Here is a 12,041-nt window from a genome sequence, read left to right on the forward strand (position 1 = left end):
TATCACCTCCATTTGCAGGCAAGCTATTTCGCTTTTACGGGCTTGGGGAAACAGTAACTATGGACAAATTATCCTAAGTACTGTGGGATAAGGTTATGCCATCCTGTTCCTGTCCATTTCCCCCTTCTTACCCCCTACCCCATCCCTTTTCAGGGATCCCTCTCAAGTCACTGCTCCTACAGCAGGTCCAGGCTCTGTGTGCTTTGGGAGCTGTAGAAGAGTTTTCCCTTCAGCATTAGGGGAAAGGGGTTTTACTCATGGTATTTCCTGATCCCCAAGTCCAAGGGAGAGTTGAGAGCTGTGTTTGAACAAGTACAACAAATGCATAAGAAGCATCATTGTCACCCTAGTGATGATTCTCACCAAGTTGGATGAATATGACTAGTGTGCTGATCTTCAAAAAGCCTACCTCCATGTGACAATTCTCCCAAGCCATATGAAATTTGAGATTTGTAGTAGTAGGTCAACATCAGGACATAGTGCTCCTCTTTGGCCTATTCTCAGCTCCACATGTATTTACTAAATGCATGACTGTAGTAGCAGCATATCTCAGAAAAAGAGGCATTAATGTTTTTCCTTACCTGGATGATAGGTTAATGAAGGGAAAGTCCAGAAATCAAGTCCTACATCATGTCCATTTCATGCTATGTCTCTTTGATCATCTGGGTCTGATTTGAACAAAGAAAAGTCAGCATTAAACACACCCAAATGAGTTCATTGGGGTCCTATTGGACTCTGAGTTAAAGGGATTTTATGCTGAATGAGAAATTTCAAGCAATTTGTTGCCTGTTTCTGTCCCTCTGATCTCATCCTTCAACTATAGTCTGTATGCCTGAAGTTGCTTGGTCATATGTCCACTTGCATGTACATTGTCCAGTATGTGAGATTGTGTCTTCATCCTCTTCAAGGCTGGTTGAAGTTGACTTATCTCCTGAATTTTAATCACTGGACAGCCTAGTAAAAGTGCTACCAGCCCTCCTGGTGTTTGTAGAGTAGTGAACACATCAGATCAATGAATGCACCAAGCAGGACCATAATTATAGAAACCTTGGAGAGCACATTTAGGGACATTGAAAGTTCAAGGTTTGTGGACAGAACAGAAAGATTCTCTTCATATCAATGTCCTGGAACTTTGAGCCATTTACAACACATGCTGGACCTTTTGGGCTCAGATCAAGGGCACAGTGGTTCATATACTCTCAGACAATACCACCACAATCTGTTTATGAAAGAAGCAGAGAGGAGCCTGCTTCAACCAGTTCTGTCGTGGAGTGATGAAGTTTTGGCACTTTTGCATCAAGGAAGCCATCATTCCCACAGTTGCACTCTAACTGGGTGCTCAGAATCAGTGGCTGATAATCTTAGCAGGCATTTATCCCAGAATCACAAGCAGTCCATCACCAGGGTTCTGAGGTCCATCTTCAAAGAATGGAGTAGTCTGAAGATTTACCTGTTTAGACCAAAAGGCAGCAAACAGCTGTCAGTTTTTGTTCTCGAGCAGATCTCAGTCCAGTCTCTTTAACTGATGCCTTCCATCTGAACTGGGGATTAGCAATGATGTATGCCTTCCCCAAGCCAATCCCACTCATTCCTCAAGTTATTCTCAAACTGAAGTTAGATTATGCCAAACTGATACTCGTTGCATCACTGTGGTAAAGGCAGTGTTGGTTCTCTAACTACCTCAATCTATCTGACCTTCCAGATATCTTCTGCTGTATCCCAACCTACTGATTCAACACCATGGTCAAATTTGGCATCCAGCACTGGGCAATCTGCACCTCACAGTGTGGATGCTGCATGGGTAGGTGAAGAGGAAGGATGCTGTTCAGAAGCAGTCCAGTGACTTTTACTTAATAATAGAAAACATTCCACTGTGTTCATTGATTTGGCCAAGAGGAAACATTTTTTTGGTTTGGTCACTAGCTCAGAGAATTCAGATGAGTCTAGCCCACATTCAGGACACTTGGGATTACCAGATTACACCTTCAGTCCTCAGGTTTCTGTTTGCTGGTAAGCAGACAGTCAATCTCTGCATTCCATCCTCTGATTCAGTGGAAGTAAATTTTTGCTAACTCTGTGGTAGTTCTTTCCACCTCTGAAGAAAACTTCCATTGTGGGATCTTAACAGTGTACTGGCTGTCCTCCTGGAACCTCTGTTTGAGCCCCTAGCAATTTGTTCTCTATCCCTCCTTTATTAAAAATCGTTGTTTTTACTGCCATAACATCTGCAAGGAGAGTAAGCAAATGGAAGGCGCTAATGGAAGGACCTCAATATATGCAGTATTTCAAAGATAAAGTGACCCTAAGGCCACACTCAAAAAAAAAAATTCTGAAGTGGTTTCACAGTTGGCTATTAACAGAGCAATTTTCTTATTAGTATTCTTTCCTAAGCTATGTTCAAGTCTAGATGAACAGCGGCTTCATATGTTGCATGTGAGACAATGCTTTGCATTCTATGTAGAGAAGGCTAGACCATCTCATTGATTGCATTGATTCTTTGTCTCCTATGCAGGATGGATGAAGTGTCAGGCAGTCTTCAGACCATTTCCAGGTGAATAACTTCCTGCTTTACCATGGCATATGGAGTGACTCAGACTACAACAATCGCATAGTCTGCAGAAAAGAGTGAGGGGGGATTTGATAGCACCCTTCAACTACCTGAAGGGGGGCTCTAAAGAGGATGGAGCTCGGCTGTTCTCCGTGGTGGCAGATGACAGAACAAGGAGCAATGGTCTCAAGTTGCAGTGGGGGAGATTTAGGCTGGATATTAGGAAACTCTTTTCCACTAGGAGGGTGGTGAAGCACTGGAATGGGTTACCTAGGGAGATGGTGGAATCTCCATCCTTCGAGGTTTTTAAGGTCTGGCTTGACAAAGCCCTGGCTGGGGTGATTTAGTTGGGGTTGGTCCTGCTTTGAGCAGGGGGTTGGACTAGATGACCTCCTGAGGTCTCTTCCAACCCTAATCTATGATTCCTCAGCAATGTTTTGATATTGGATATTTGCAAGGCCACTACATGGCCTTCAGTGCATATTTTTACTAAGTACTATGCTGTTACAACTGCATCTAGATCACATGAAACTTTGGGAAGTTTGGGAAAGTTCTGCAGTTGTTCTTTAAGTAGACTGAGCCCCAAGTCCTCCTTGACTTGTGAGTCAAGTGAGTGGAATAAAAAAAATCTGCAACCACTCAAAGAAAAAACTGTTACCTACTTGTACTTTAACTGGTATGTGGGTGTAGATGTCTAGTCCACGACCCACTCTGTCTCAGTTTGATGTTCAGTGCGAAGGAACTAAGGAAGGTCAGGATGGTGCTGTACTTAAATAGCCGGTGGAGAGCTATGAGGGGCCAGAGCGCCACCCTGACAGGTAGTACTAAGGAAAGGTCACCAGCTTCAGTGTGCTGGGCCCACTGACACACCTGAGTGGAATATGTATCTGCACTCACATTTTGAAGACCAACAGAGAACCATTTTTACCTTCAGTGGCTTTCGAAGAGGTCACCCACCCAGTTTTTGACATTTTAGATACCACTTCAGGAAATCCAGTACCTTTACCAATACTAGATGGACTTTGGGAACCAGATAAATCAATATGGTCAAACCCTTCTTCCTATCAGCCAGTTTCAAAGAAAGCTGACAAGTCATATCAGATTCTTTAGGAAAGATCCTTCTGTTTTCCTCTACACCTTCCTCTTAACTGACTGACTTGTTGCATCAGCTATGGTCAAATGATCCAAAACTGATCATTTTCCCCTCTTTGATAAGGAGTAAGAGTTAATTCTCTAGGAAGAAAATTGAACATGAGTGGCCAATTACTAAGCAGTCATGTCAAGGTACCAATTCCATTTTTGGGGACACTATCTCCCTTTTCACTAAAAATCTTCGAGATCAACAAAACTAGCTAATGCCCTCCTAAAAAGTCAAAACATCATAAAGCATGCACTTAAAGAATCATCTGAGGTATCGGACACTGCATCCGGATCAGTTTCTTCGTTCACTGATCTCTGCAGATGTGTGACTAAGATCTTCCTCTCTGCCTCCGGACACAGCCTAGAACAGAGGATCTTCCTTTTAAGGGTGACTAGTTATGTAGTCAAAACTGATGAAGTTATAGAAAAGACAAAAGAAACTGTTTTCTGCAAGATCACTGGGACGGTTTCAATCCTTTAGTCACCTGGTCCCATGTTTAGATATCGTAAGCATTACTACCCACCTTCCTCTTACTACACTCAAACAGTATCAGCATCAACAGTCCTCCTTTGTCTTAGCAGAGGAAGAGAGCCTTTAAACATCAGAGGAGGATGAAGAATTCTTCTGCAGCCTAACATAAGGCAACAAAGACATAGCCAGTTTGACATGAGGTTTGAGATCTGTGAACCAAGCCTGGATCATTCTATCCTTGTCTCAGAATTCCATGAGTCGTAAAAATATCACTTCAAACAGACGAATGTTAGACATAATAAAGGAAGGCTTATACTATCCAATTTGAATACCTTCCTCCTCAAAAACCTCCCACTCCTCCCTTTCTAGGGGGTCTATCTCACAAGAGGGTACTAAGAACACAAATACAAACTCTGTTACAAGCAGGAGCAATAGAGGGGGTCCTAGAAAAGTTCTGGAACCAAGGGGTTTATTTACAATTTTTTCTGATTCCAAAGAAAAAGGGATTCCCAGACCAATCCTAGAGCTGGACAGTATGTTCGAAGTAATCACCATTCCCCAAAAAAGCCACTAGCCTCTAATGTGGTGGTTGAGCCTAGAGAATGCTCTTGGAGTATCATTCTACCTCCCCTACATTCCTGCAATAGCTACATCAAATGTATCCAAGAAGGGATGAGGAAGGGGTATCTCAATCTATTCAAGGTCTCTGGACTCCTTGAGTCACACTTGCACATGAATGTTAGAACTGAAGGCCATCCTTCTGGCTGTCAAGTCATTCCTTCTACAGGTACAGGACAGGGTGGTTCAAGTCACCACAAATATGTCAGCAATGTATTATGTGAACCAACAGGGAGGGGCATGTTCATCTCAGCTTTGCAAGGAGGCAAGAAAGCTATGGAACTGGTGTATTCTACACAGTCTCTGATTGCCCTGCACGTAGTGGGAACTCACAAGCAGCTCACGGGCAAGCTGAACAGAGATTAGACTAAGATGCTTGAGTGCTTAGTAAAGGACTCAGTAGTTCAGGACATTTTCAGCCTTTGCAACTTTCTGGACATGGATATTTTTGCACCAGGTTAAATACAAAATTCCTTTGTTTTTGTTCAAGAGAAGGCTTGCATATTCGTGACAGATGCCTTTTTTCTCTGCTGGGGGACCAGTTAACTTTCCTCCTTTCACACTGTTAAAGGTAGTGAAAAAGATCTATCAAACTTAGCCATGCCAGAGCAACTTGCATAATTTTGGCTGAGACCGCAATGGTAGATGCACCTAATTCTTCTTTCCAAGGGGAAATGCAAACTTCTACCAGTAACACCAGCCCTATTGTCCCAGCAGGGAGGGAGAGTTCTTTACCTACCTCTCCAATTGTTACATCTAACTGCTTTGGGCAATAGGACTTTAACAGATCTAGAAAGATCTTCTGTAGAAGTGCAGCATGTCCTAATTCTAGGAAACAGTCAATTAGAAAATGTTCTGATTTTAAATGGAAGATATGTCTGATAAGGCTATTGATCCAGTATCTGCTCCAATTCAATGTATTTTAGAATATCTAGTACACCTAAAATGTGAGTTTGTCTATTTCTTTGCTTAAGGTCCATCTAGTGGAAATAGCCACCTTTCATAATTCTATTGATGGTGTAATCTATATTTTCACTTGACTGTTTTTAAAAACAGTTTTAGAGGTTTTTTGCTCTTCTATCCATTAAGAAATCCAGTTCCTCCATGGTTATCTAAATTTGGCATTAATACATTTTATGACTATATACATTTAGACATCTCTCAAATTGTTCATTGTTTCATCTCTCCATTAAAAAAAGCCTTTATAATAGCAATCTCTTCAGCTAGAAGAATGAGGGCTTTTCTACACTAGCGAGTTTTGTCAATGAAGCTAATGTTGACAAGGAAAAATTGACAAAATAAAGTTGCCAAAGTGTCTACATTTGCTTCCTCTGTCGACAGATCATGTCCACATTTGGGGCACCTTTGTCGACAGTGAGAGCAATGGCCTGTGGATATGTATCCCACAATGCCTGGCAACACCACCTGGCAACACCATCTGTCGCTAGGTGTTGTGGGAATGCAGAAACGAAGCGCCGTGCATCCTGGGATGTGCAAAATATATGGTCATGCACTACTTTGTGTCCCACCCCTCCAATGGTTTCTGGTTTTCTTTCGCACTGTTTTTCCAACCGTCATTCTTTTGTAGTGCATGCCAGCATCTGCAGTGAGAGGGGATGGATTCTGTACTTCTCTCCTATGCGCTGTTAGCTGTCGTGAGGACATCACGCATGGCAACACAGTTACTCGCAAAGTTAAGAGGATGAATTGCAGGCACCTGAGTGTGATAGGAATGGCAGCAACTTATCGGTGCTTTGTGCATTCACAGATCAGCTGCATATGGTAGAGCATCCCTTTTGGGCTAGGGAAACAAGCCCTGATTGGTGGGATCACATTGTCATGCAGGTGTGGGATGACTATCAGTGGGTATAGAACTTTAGGATGTGTAAAGCAAACTTCATGGAGCTATTTGCTGAGCTGGCCCCCGACCTGTGGCACAAGGACACCAGATTGAGAGAAGCGTGTTGCAGTCGCACTGTGGAAGCTGGCGAATCCAGACTGCTACCGGTCAGTCGCAAATCAGTTTGGAGTGGGGAAAGCCCACTGTTAGGGCTGTATTACTCCAAGTGTGAAGGGCAATAAATCGCATCCTGCTGCATAGGACCATGGCTCTGGGAATGTGCATGACATAGTGAATGGCTTTGCAGAGATGGGTTTCCCTAACTGGCGGGGTGATTGATGGTGCACACATTCCAATTTTAGTGCCAGACCACCTTGCCTCTGAATACATCAATCAGAAGGGATACTTCTCCATGGTGTTGCAGGTGCATGTGGATGACCAGGGGCGTTTCATGGACATCAGTGCAGGCTGGTCTGGAAAGGTGCATGACGTACGTACCTTCAGGAACAGTGGCCTGTACAGAAAGCTGCAGGCGAGGACTTTCTTTCCAGACCACAAGTTCACGGTGGGGGATGTGGAAATGCCCATAGTAATCCTGGTAGACCCCTCTTACCACTTACAGCCCTGGCCCATGAAACCTTACACAGGGCACCTGGACATCAGCAAGGAGCATTTTAACAGGCTGAGCAGGTGCCGCATGGTAGTCGAATGTGCCTTTGGCCGTTTGAAAGCTCACTGGAGGTGTTTAAATGGCAGGCTAGACCCCCCCCCCAGTAACACGTCTGCTTTGGAGTTGCTTTCCTGTTGCATCCATGTACAATTTTGGGGCCCAAGATCCATGCAACAAAATGCTTTAGAAGCCTGTACCCGAGAGTGAATTGACTGCTATATGCTTTTATACAGAATAAAAATGCTGTACCATTATACCTTAGGCTTTATTTGTTGTTAAAAAGGGTAAAGCCTCACAACTGTTTGTGGCTCCAGCTATCCTTGTGCAAGCTATCAGAGGGGCTGGAGTGATAGGGAAACTCAGGAGTGCTGTGGAGTGAACAGGAATGTGTGGGCATCGGAGGGGGGGGGAGGTTGGCAAAGAATTGTGCATCTGCTGCAGAGGTGCTTGAACTCGGATCTGCTCAGTCTGCAGCTGTATCAAGGACTTGAGCATCTTTGTCTGATTCTCCATCACTTTTACCATCCGCTCTGTCGCTTGCCTAGCAAAAGCAGCCGTCTCTTTTCTGTCCTGCCTTTTGGCTTCCCAGCACTCTTTCCGTGCCCCGGTCTGTCGCTCATTGCGCTGCAGCACCTCGCAGAACATCTCTCCTTTGCTGCGCCAAGGATTTTTTCTTATCTGCCGCAGCCAGTCCGTGGGGATGCGTGATGTGGTCTTCAAGGTCTGTGCTGAACAGAAGAGGGATTGTTTTATTCCAGCAAATGACTGAAACGTTTTAGTAAAACGGACCTTCTGCCGAGAAAGTGATTTCTATGAGCAAGCACACAGCTCTACGAGCACCCCAATCATGGTGAGTTTCAGGAGTGGAAAGGCAGTTGTGCGTATGGACAAAAAGATTATGGTTTGCAGGGCAGTTTTGAAGGGAACTCATTCTAAAATTATCCCACAATTTTTCACAGGTAGCCAACCTGCTGGCTGACATCTCACTGATGAGGGTGACTAGGGAAACCAGGGCTCAGCTTCTGAATGCTTGTGGCTTTCACCCCAGTCTATAGGCAGCTCAGCTATGTGCCACTTTGCTAAATGGCAAGATACAGTTACCTACAATGGGGAGACCTAACAAGGCTGCAATCAAGTACCTCTTGGAAACTTTCTAGAGCTTCTCTCAAGAGGATTCGCTGCAGGTCTCGATGTCCATCGACACCCTGCTTGGCGATGCAGATTAGCTACACACTACTTGCCTCCCACTTTTCAATTCCCTACACAAGCCATAGCAACTTACCCAGAGTCTCATCTGCTTCCTGCTCCACATTGAGCATTTCTAGAGTGGAAAGCTCCTGGCTGCATGCCCCACCAGGTGACCCTGCTGGGAGCACCTCAGCCTCTTCTAGCTTGACTTCTTCATCCACAATTACAGCCACAGGGTTACCCCCTCTTTCTGCTGCCTGCAAAGTATCCATGGGGCTATCGGTGATGGAGGTGGGGTCACCACCGAGGATAGCATTCAGCTCCTTATAGAAGCGGCAGGTCTTGGCGCACCACCGGAGCGATGGTTCACTTCCCTCACCTTATGGTACGCCTGCCTCAGCTCCTTTATCTTCGCTCTGCACTGCTGCATGTCCTGATCGTAGCCCTTATCGCACAAGCCTCGAGAAATTTGCCCATATGTGTCCTGATTCCTACGGGTCGCTCACAGCTGAGACTGAACAGACTCCTCTCCCCATATACTGATCAGATCCAACAACTCAGTGCTGGTCCAAGCGGGAGCACATTTGGGGCGATAGCCAACCATGCTCACCTGGGAAGCCAGCAAGCAGGAAATGAGATTTAAAAGTCCTGGTGCTTGCAAGGGGAAGGGGCGCGTTGGCTGCAGGGCAGCAGAGTTCAAACTGCTGACCAGAGTGGCAGCAGCATGGGAATTGTGGGATAGTTTCCTGGAGGCCAATAAAATTGGAGGTAAAACCTGTGGTGTCTAGACTGGCTGGCTGTTGACAATAAAGGGAGGGGGGGAAGACAAAAGTCTCTCGCAGGGGGTAGAAGTTTTTTGTCGCCAAAACTGGGGGAGGGGGGTTCTGAAAAAGGTGACCTTGCAGTGTGTACGCTATTGCTGTTTTGTCGCCAAAACGCCAGTTTTTGGCAACAAACTTGCAAGTGTAGACAAGCCCCCAGTTAACTGTAGGCCTTGATGGCTGGCCCTCCTCTTACAATTTTCTGTAAAGACAAGGAGGCACTTAAGCCTCACCCCAGATTTCTCTCTAAACTAATTGATTGGTTAACATGAAAATCAATTTCTCTTTCTCTCCCTCCTCAACCTCATGTTGATAAGTGAATCTGGATTGCATTATTTAGATTTTAAAAGCTCCTTATTTTACTGTCTGACTGCGGAATTTAGGATTTTCTCCAAAACTGTTCACTTGCTGTGCTGAAAATTGCAAACACCATGCTTTTTCTGTGCCAACATTGTCTAGATTGGTTATTAAAATTGAGTATTAAAATTATAAGAGATCTTCTCTCTCCAGCACTGGGTCTCAGAACTATCTCTACTAATTGTATTTTAGATATGATGCCCTTATTGAGATATGCAAAGCTGCCACTTTAGGGTTCAGTTCATACTTTCATGAAATTTTATGCTTTTAGATTTATCTGGTAGATCTGATGCTCAGTTTGGCAGGGTGATGTTTCAATCTCTATTTAATTAGGACCTTGTGTCCCTCCATCCTTTGCTGAATATTGCTTGTCAAACTACCCCAAGAGTGAGGCTATGCAGAGGACCTTCAAAGAAGGAATGAAGGTAACCAGAGTTCTTCCAGATGGACACTGCATTTTCATGCTGTCCACACATCTTCCCCTCTTCCGTAGAGTCCTGAGTAATACCACTGTACTTGGCACTAGCTGTGGGGGGGAACTGAGCAAGTGCTCACACAATGCTCCTTTTTATGGCCACGCCCTTACAACATGCTTGAACACTGAGGGGACTAGGAGGAGGGGCTTGTGGGCACTCGCTGGCCGTATTATCAGAAAGTTCCATCAGATGGCACATCACGAAAGTGAATATGCAGAGTTAGTGTCAGAGAAATTGGGTTACAAGTGAGTAACCTTCATGAATAACAACAACAAAAAGACACACAGAAAGTGCCTTCAGAATAAATGTTATGGGAATTGAAATAAATTGCAATTTGGGGAGCAGTAAACTGGATGTTTGACAGATGACTCTACTGACCTGAATAGGCTTTATCTTCACTGACTTCTAAAAGTAAACCATTGAATCTGGCTAATGTTTAAATGGATGACTGAGAACTGTTACTGTTCTAGACTTGTTGCTGCTTTGTGATAGTAATGGTTATTATTTATTTTGTCTTGCCTATGGACAATGTGAAGTGTTCAGAGATCCGCTTTTGGTCTTTGAATGAAAATTACGATCTCTAGCCCATGATCTTGGTTAGTCTGAAATAAGACAAGATTAGGATGGAAAAGTTCATGGGTAATCATGTGCACCAAACTGTTAACTTGAGAAACATCTTTGAGATGGGAAAGAATTGCAGTCTGCCTTGATAGGAGGGATCTCAGATAGTGCTGATCCAAAACTGGCAAAACTTTCAAAAATGTAATGAGAAAATTCTTAGTAGGCCTCTGTCAAAATGTTGACCAGCTCTAGTCTCTGAGCAGGACTTGGATGGCACTGAAATCCTGTGAAGTCGGGGAGATGAGTTGTTGAATTTGGCTACAAATGCTTTCCTTCCCTGGCATAACTGGGGTCTGAGCAAGGCTGCCTGGAAAACACTAATGAAAATGCTCATTGACTAAAGCAGCTACAAATGTGCTGTCAACACTTTCATATGTGGATTTTGCTCAGTCTCTTGTCTGTATTCATATGATGTGGTTCAGGCCCATCAGCCCCCAAGTCTAGAAAAGGAAGGCAAATTTTAAAGGCTCCCCTCTCCAGCCGCCAGAACAGTGCAAGAATCAGTGCAAAATGAGCACAGCCAAAGAGCCCTCTGGTTCTGCAAATTGGAAGTATGTGTATGGGGCCTTCAGTATATCTTACCTTGAGAGACGGGGAAACTGGAATCAAATATCTTTTTTGGCACTTAAATGGGAATAAGTAGACGTAATATAATTAAGTATAATCTGTAAAGATTGGGTTGTAATCAGTTTTGTTAAATATTTTCTAGAGCTCTAAGTTTTTGGAAAGAACCGTACTTGCACACTTTAAAAATAAAGGCTAACTTTAAAATGTGTATATTCTAGGACGTGGTATTTATTCCAATGTGTTGGGATTTCTTGGTGGTGTTTCCTGGGCGATGCTGGTAGCAAGAACATGTCAGCTCTATCCAAATGCATTGGCATCTACTCTTGTTCACAAATTCTTCCTAATTTTTTCAAAATGGTAAGTTTTTAAACACTTCTCATAGCCCCCCCCTCCAAAATTAGCTAAGCATTGTCTTGTCAAACTAGTTCTACACTTAACTAGACTTAAGCTAAATTGTCTTCATTTTGTGTAATTTTAAAGAAAAATTACTTTACATGGACAAAACTATACGTGATAGTCATTCTTTGGTCTCTTGTACAGGGAATGGCCAAATCCTGTGTTGCTCAAACAACCTGAAGATAGCAATCTAAATTTGCCAGTCTGGGACCCTAGGGTATGTAGATTTCTTTTCTTAATTTATAATCACTTTAAACACACTAATGGAACCATTCTAATGCCATAGGTAAACCCATCTGACCGATATCATCTAATGCCCATAATCAC

The 12,041-nt window shown here is 43.7% G+C and overlaps 1 protein-coding gene across 1 annotated transcript in view; it reads left to right on the top strand.

Moving 5' to 3' along the window:
- PAPOLG (poly(A) polymerase gamma) overlaps window positions 1-11,679 on the top strand; it is a gene marked incomplete at its 3' end in the record, with an annotated part of 33,169 nt that extends 21,490 nt beyond the window's left edge. The window contains exon 9 of the mRNA XM_084625310.1: window positions 11,537-11,679. Coding sequence (XP_084481436.1) covers window positions 11,537-11,679 — 143 coding nt within the window. The remainder of the gene's footprint in view (window positions 1-11,536) is intronic.
- Between the last annotated feature and the right edge of the window lie 362 nt (window positions 11,680-12,041).

The sequence above is a fragment of the Lepidochelys olivacea genome (genome assembly GCF_965140295.1).
Source record: "Lepidochelys olivacea isolate rLepOli2 genome assembly, chromosome: 3".
In the NCBI taxonomy this organism is placed as follows: domain Eukaryota; kingdom Metazoa; phylum Chordata; order Testudines; family Cheloniidae; genus Lepidochelys; species Lepidochelys olivacea.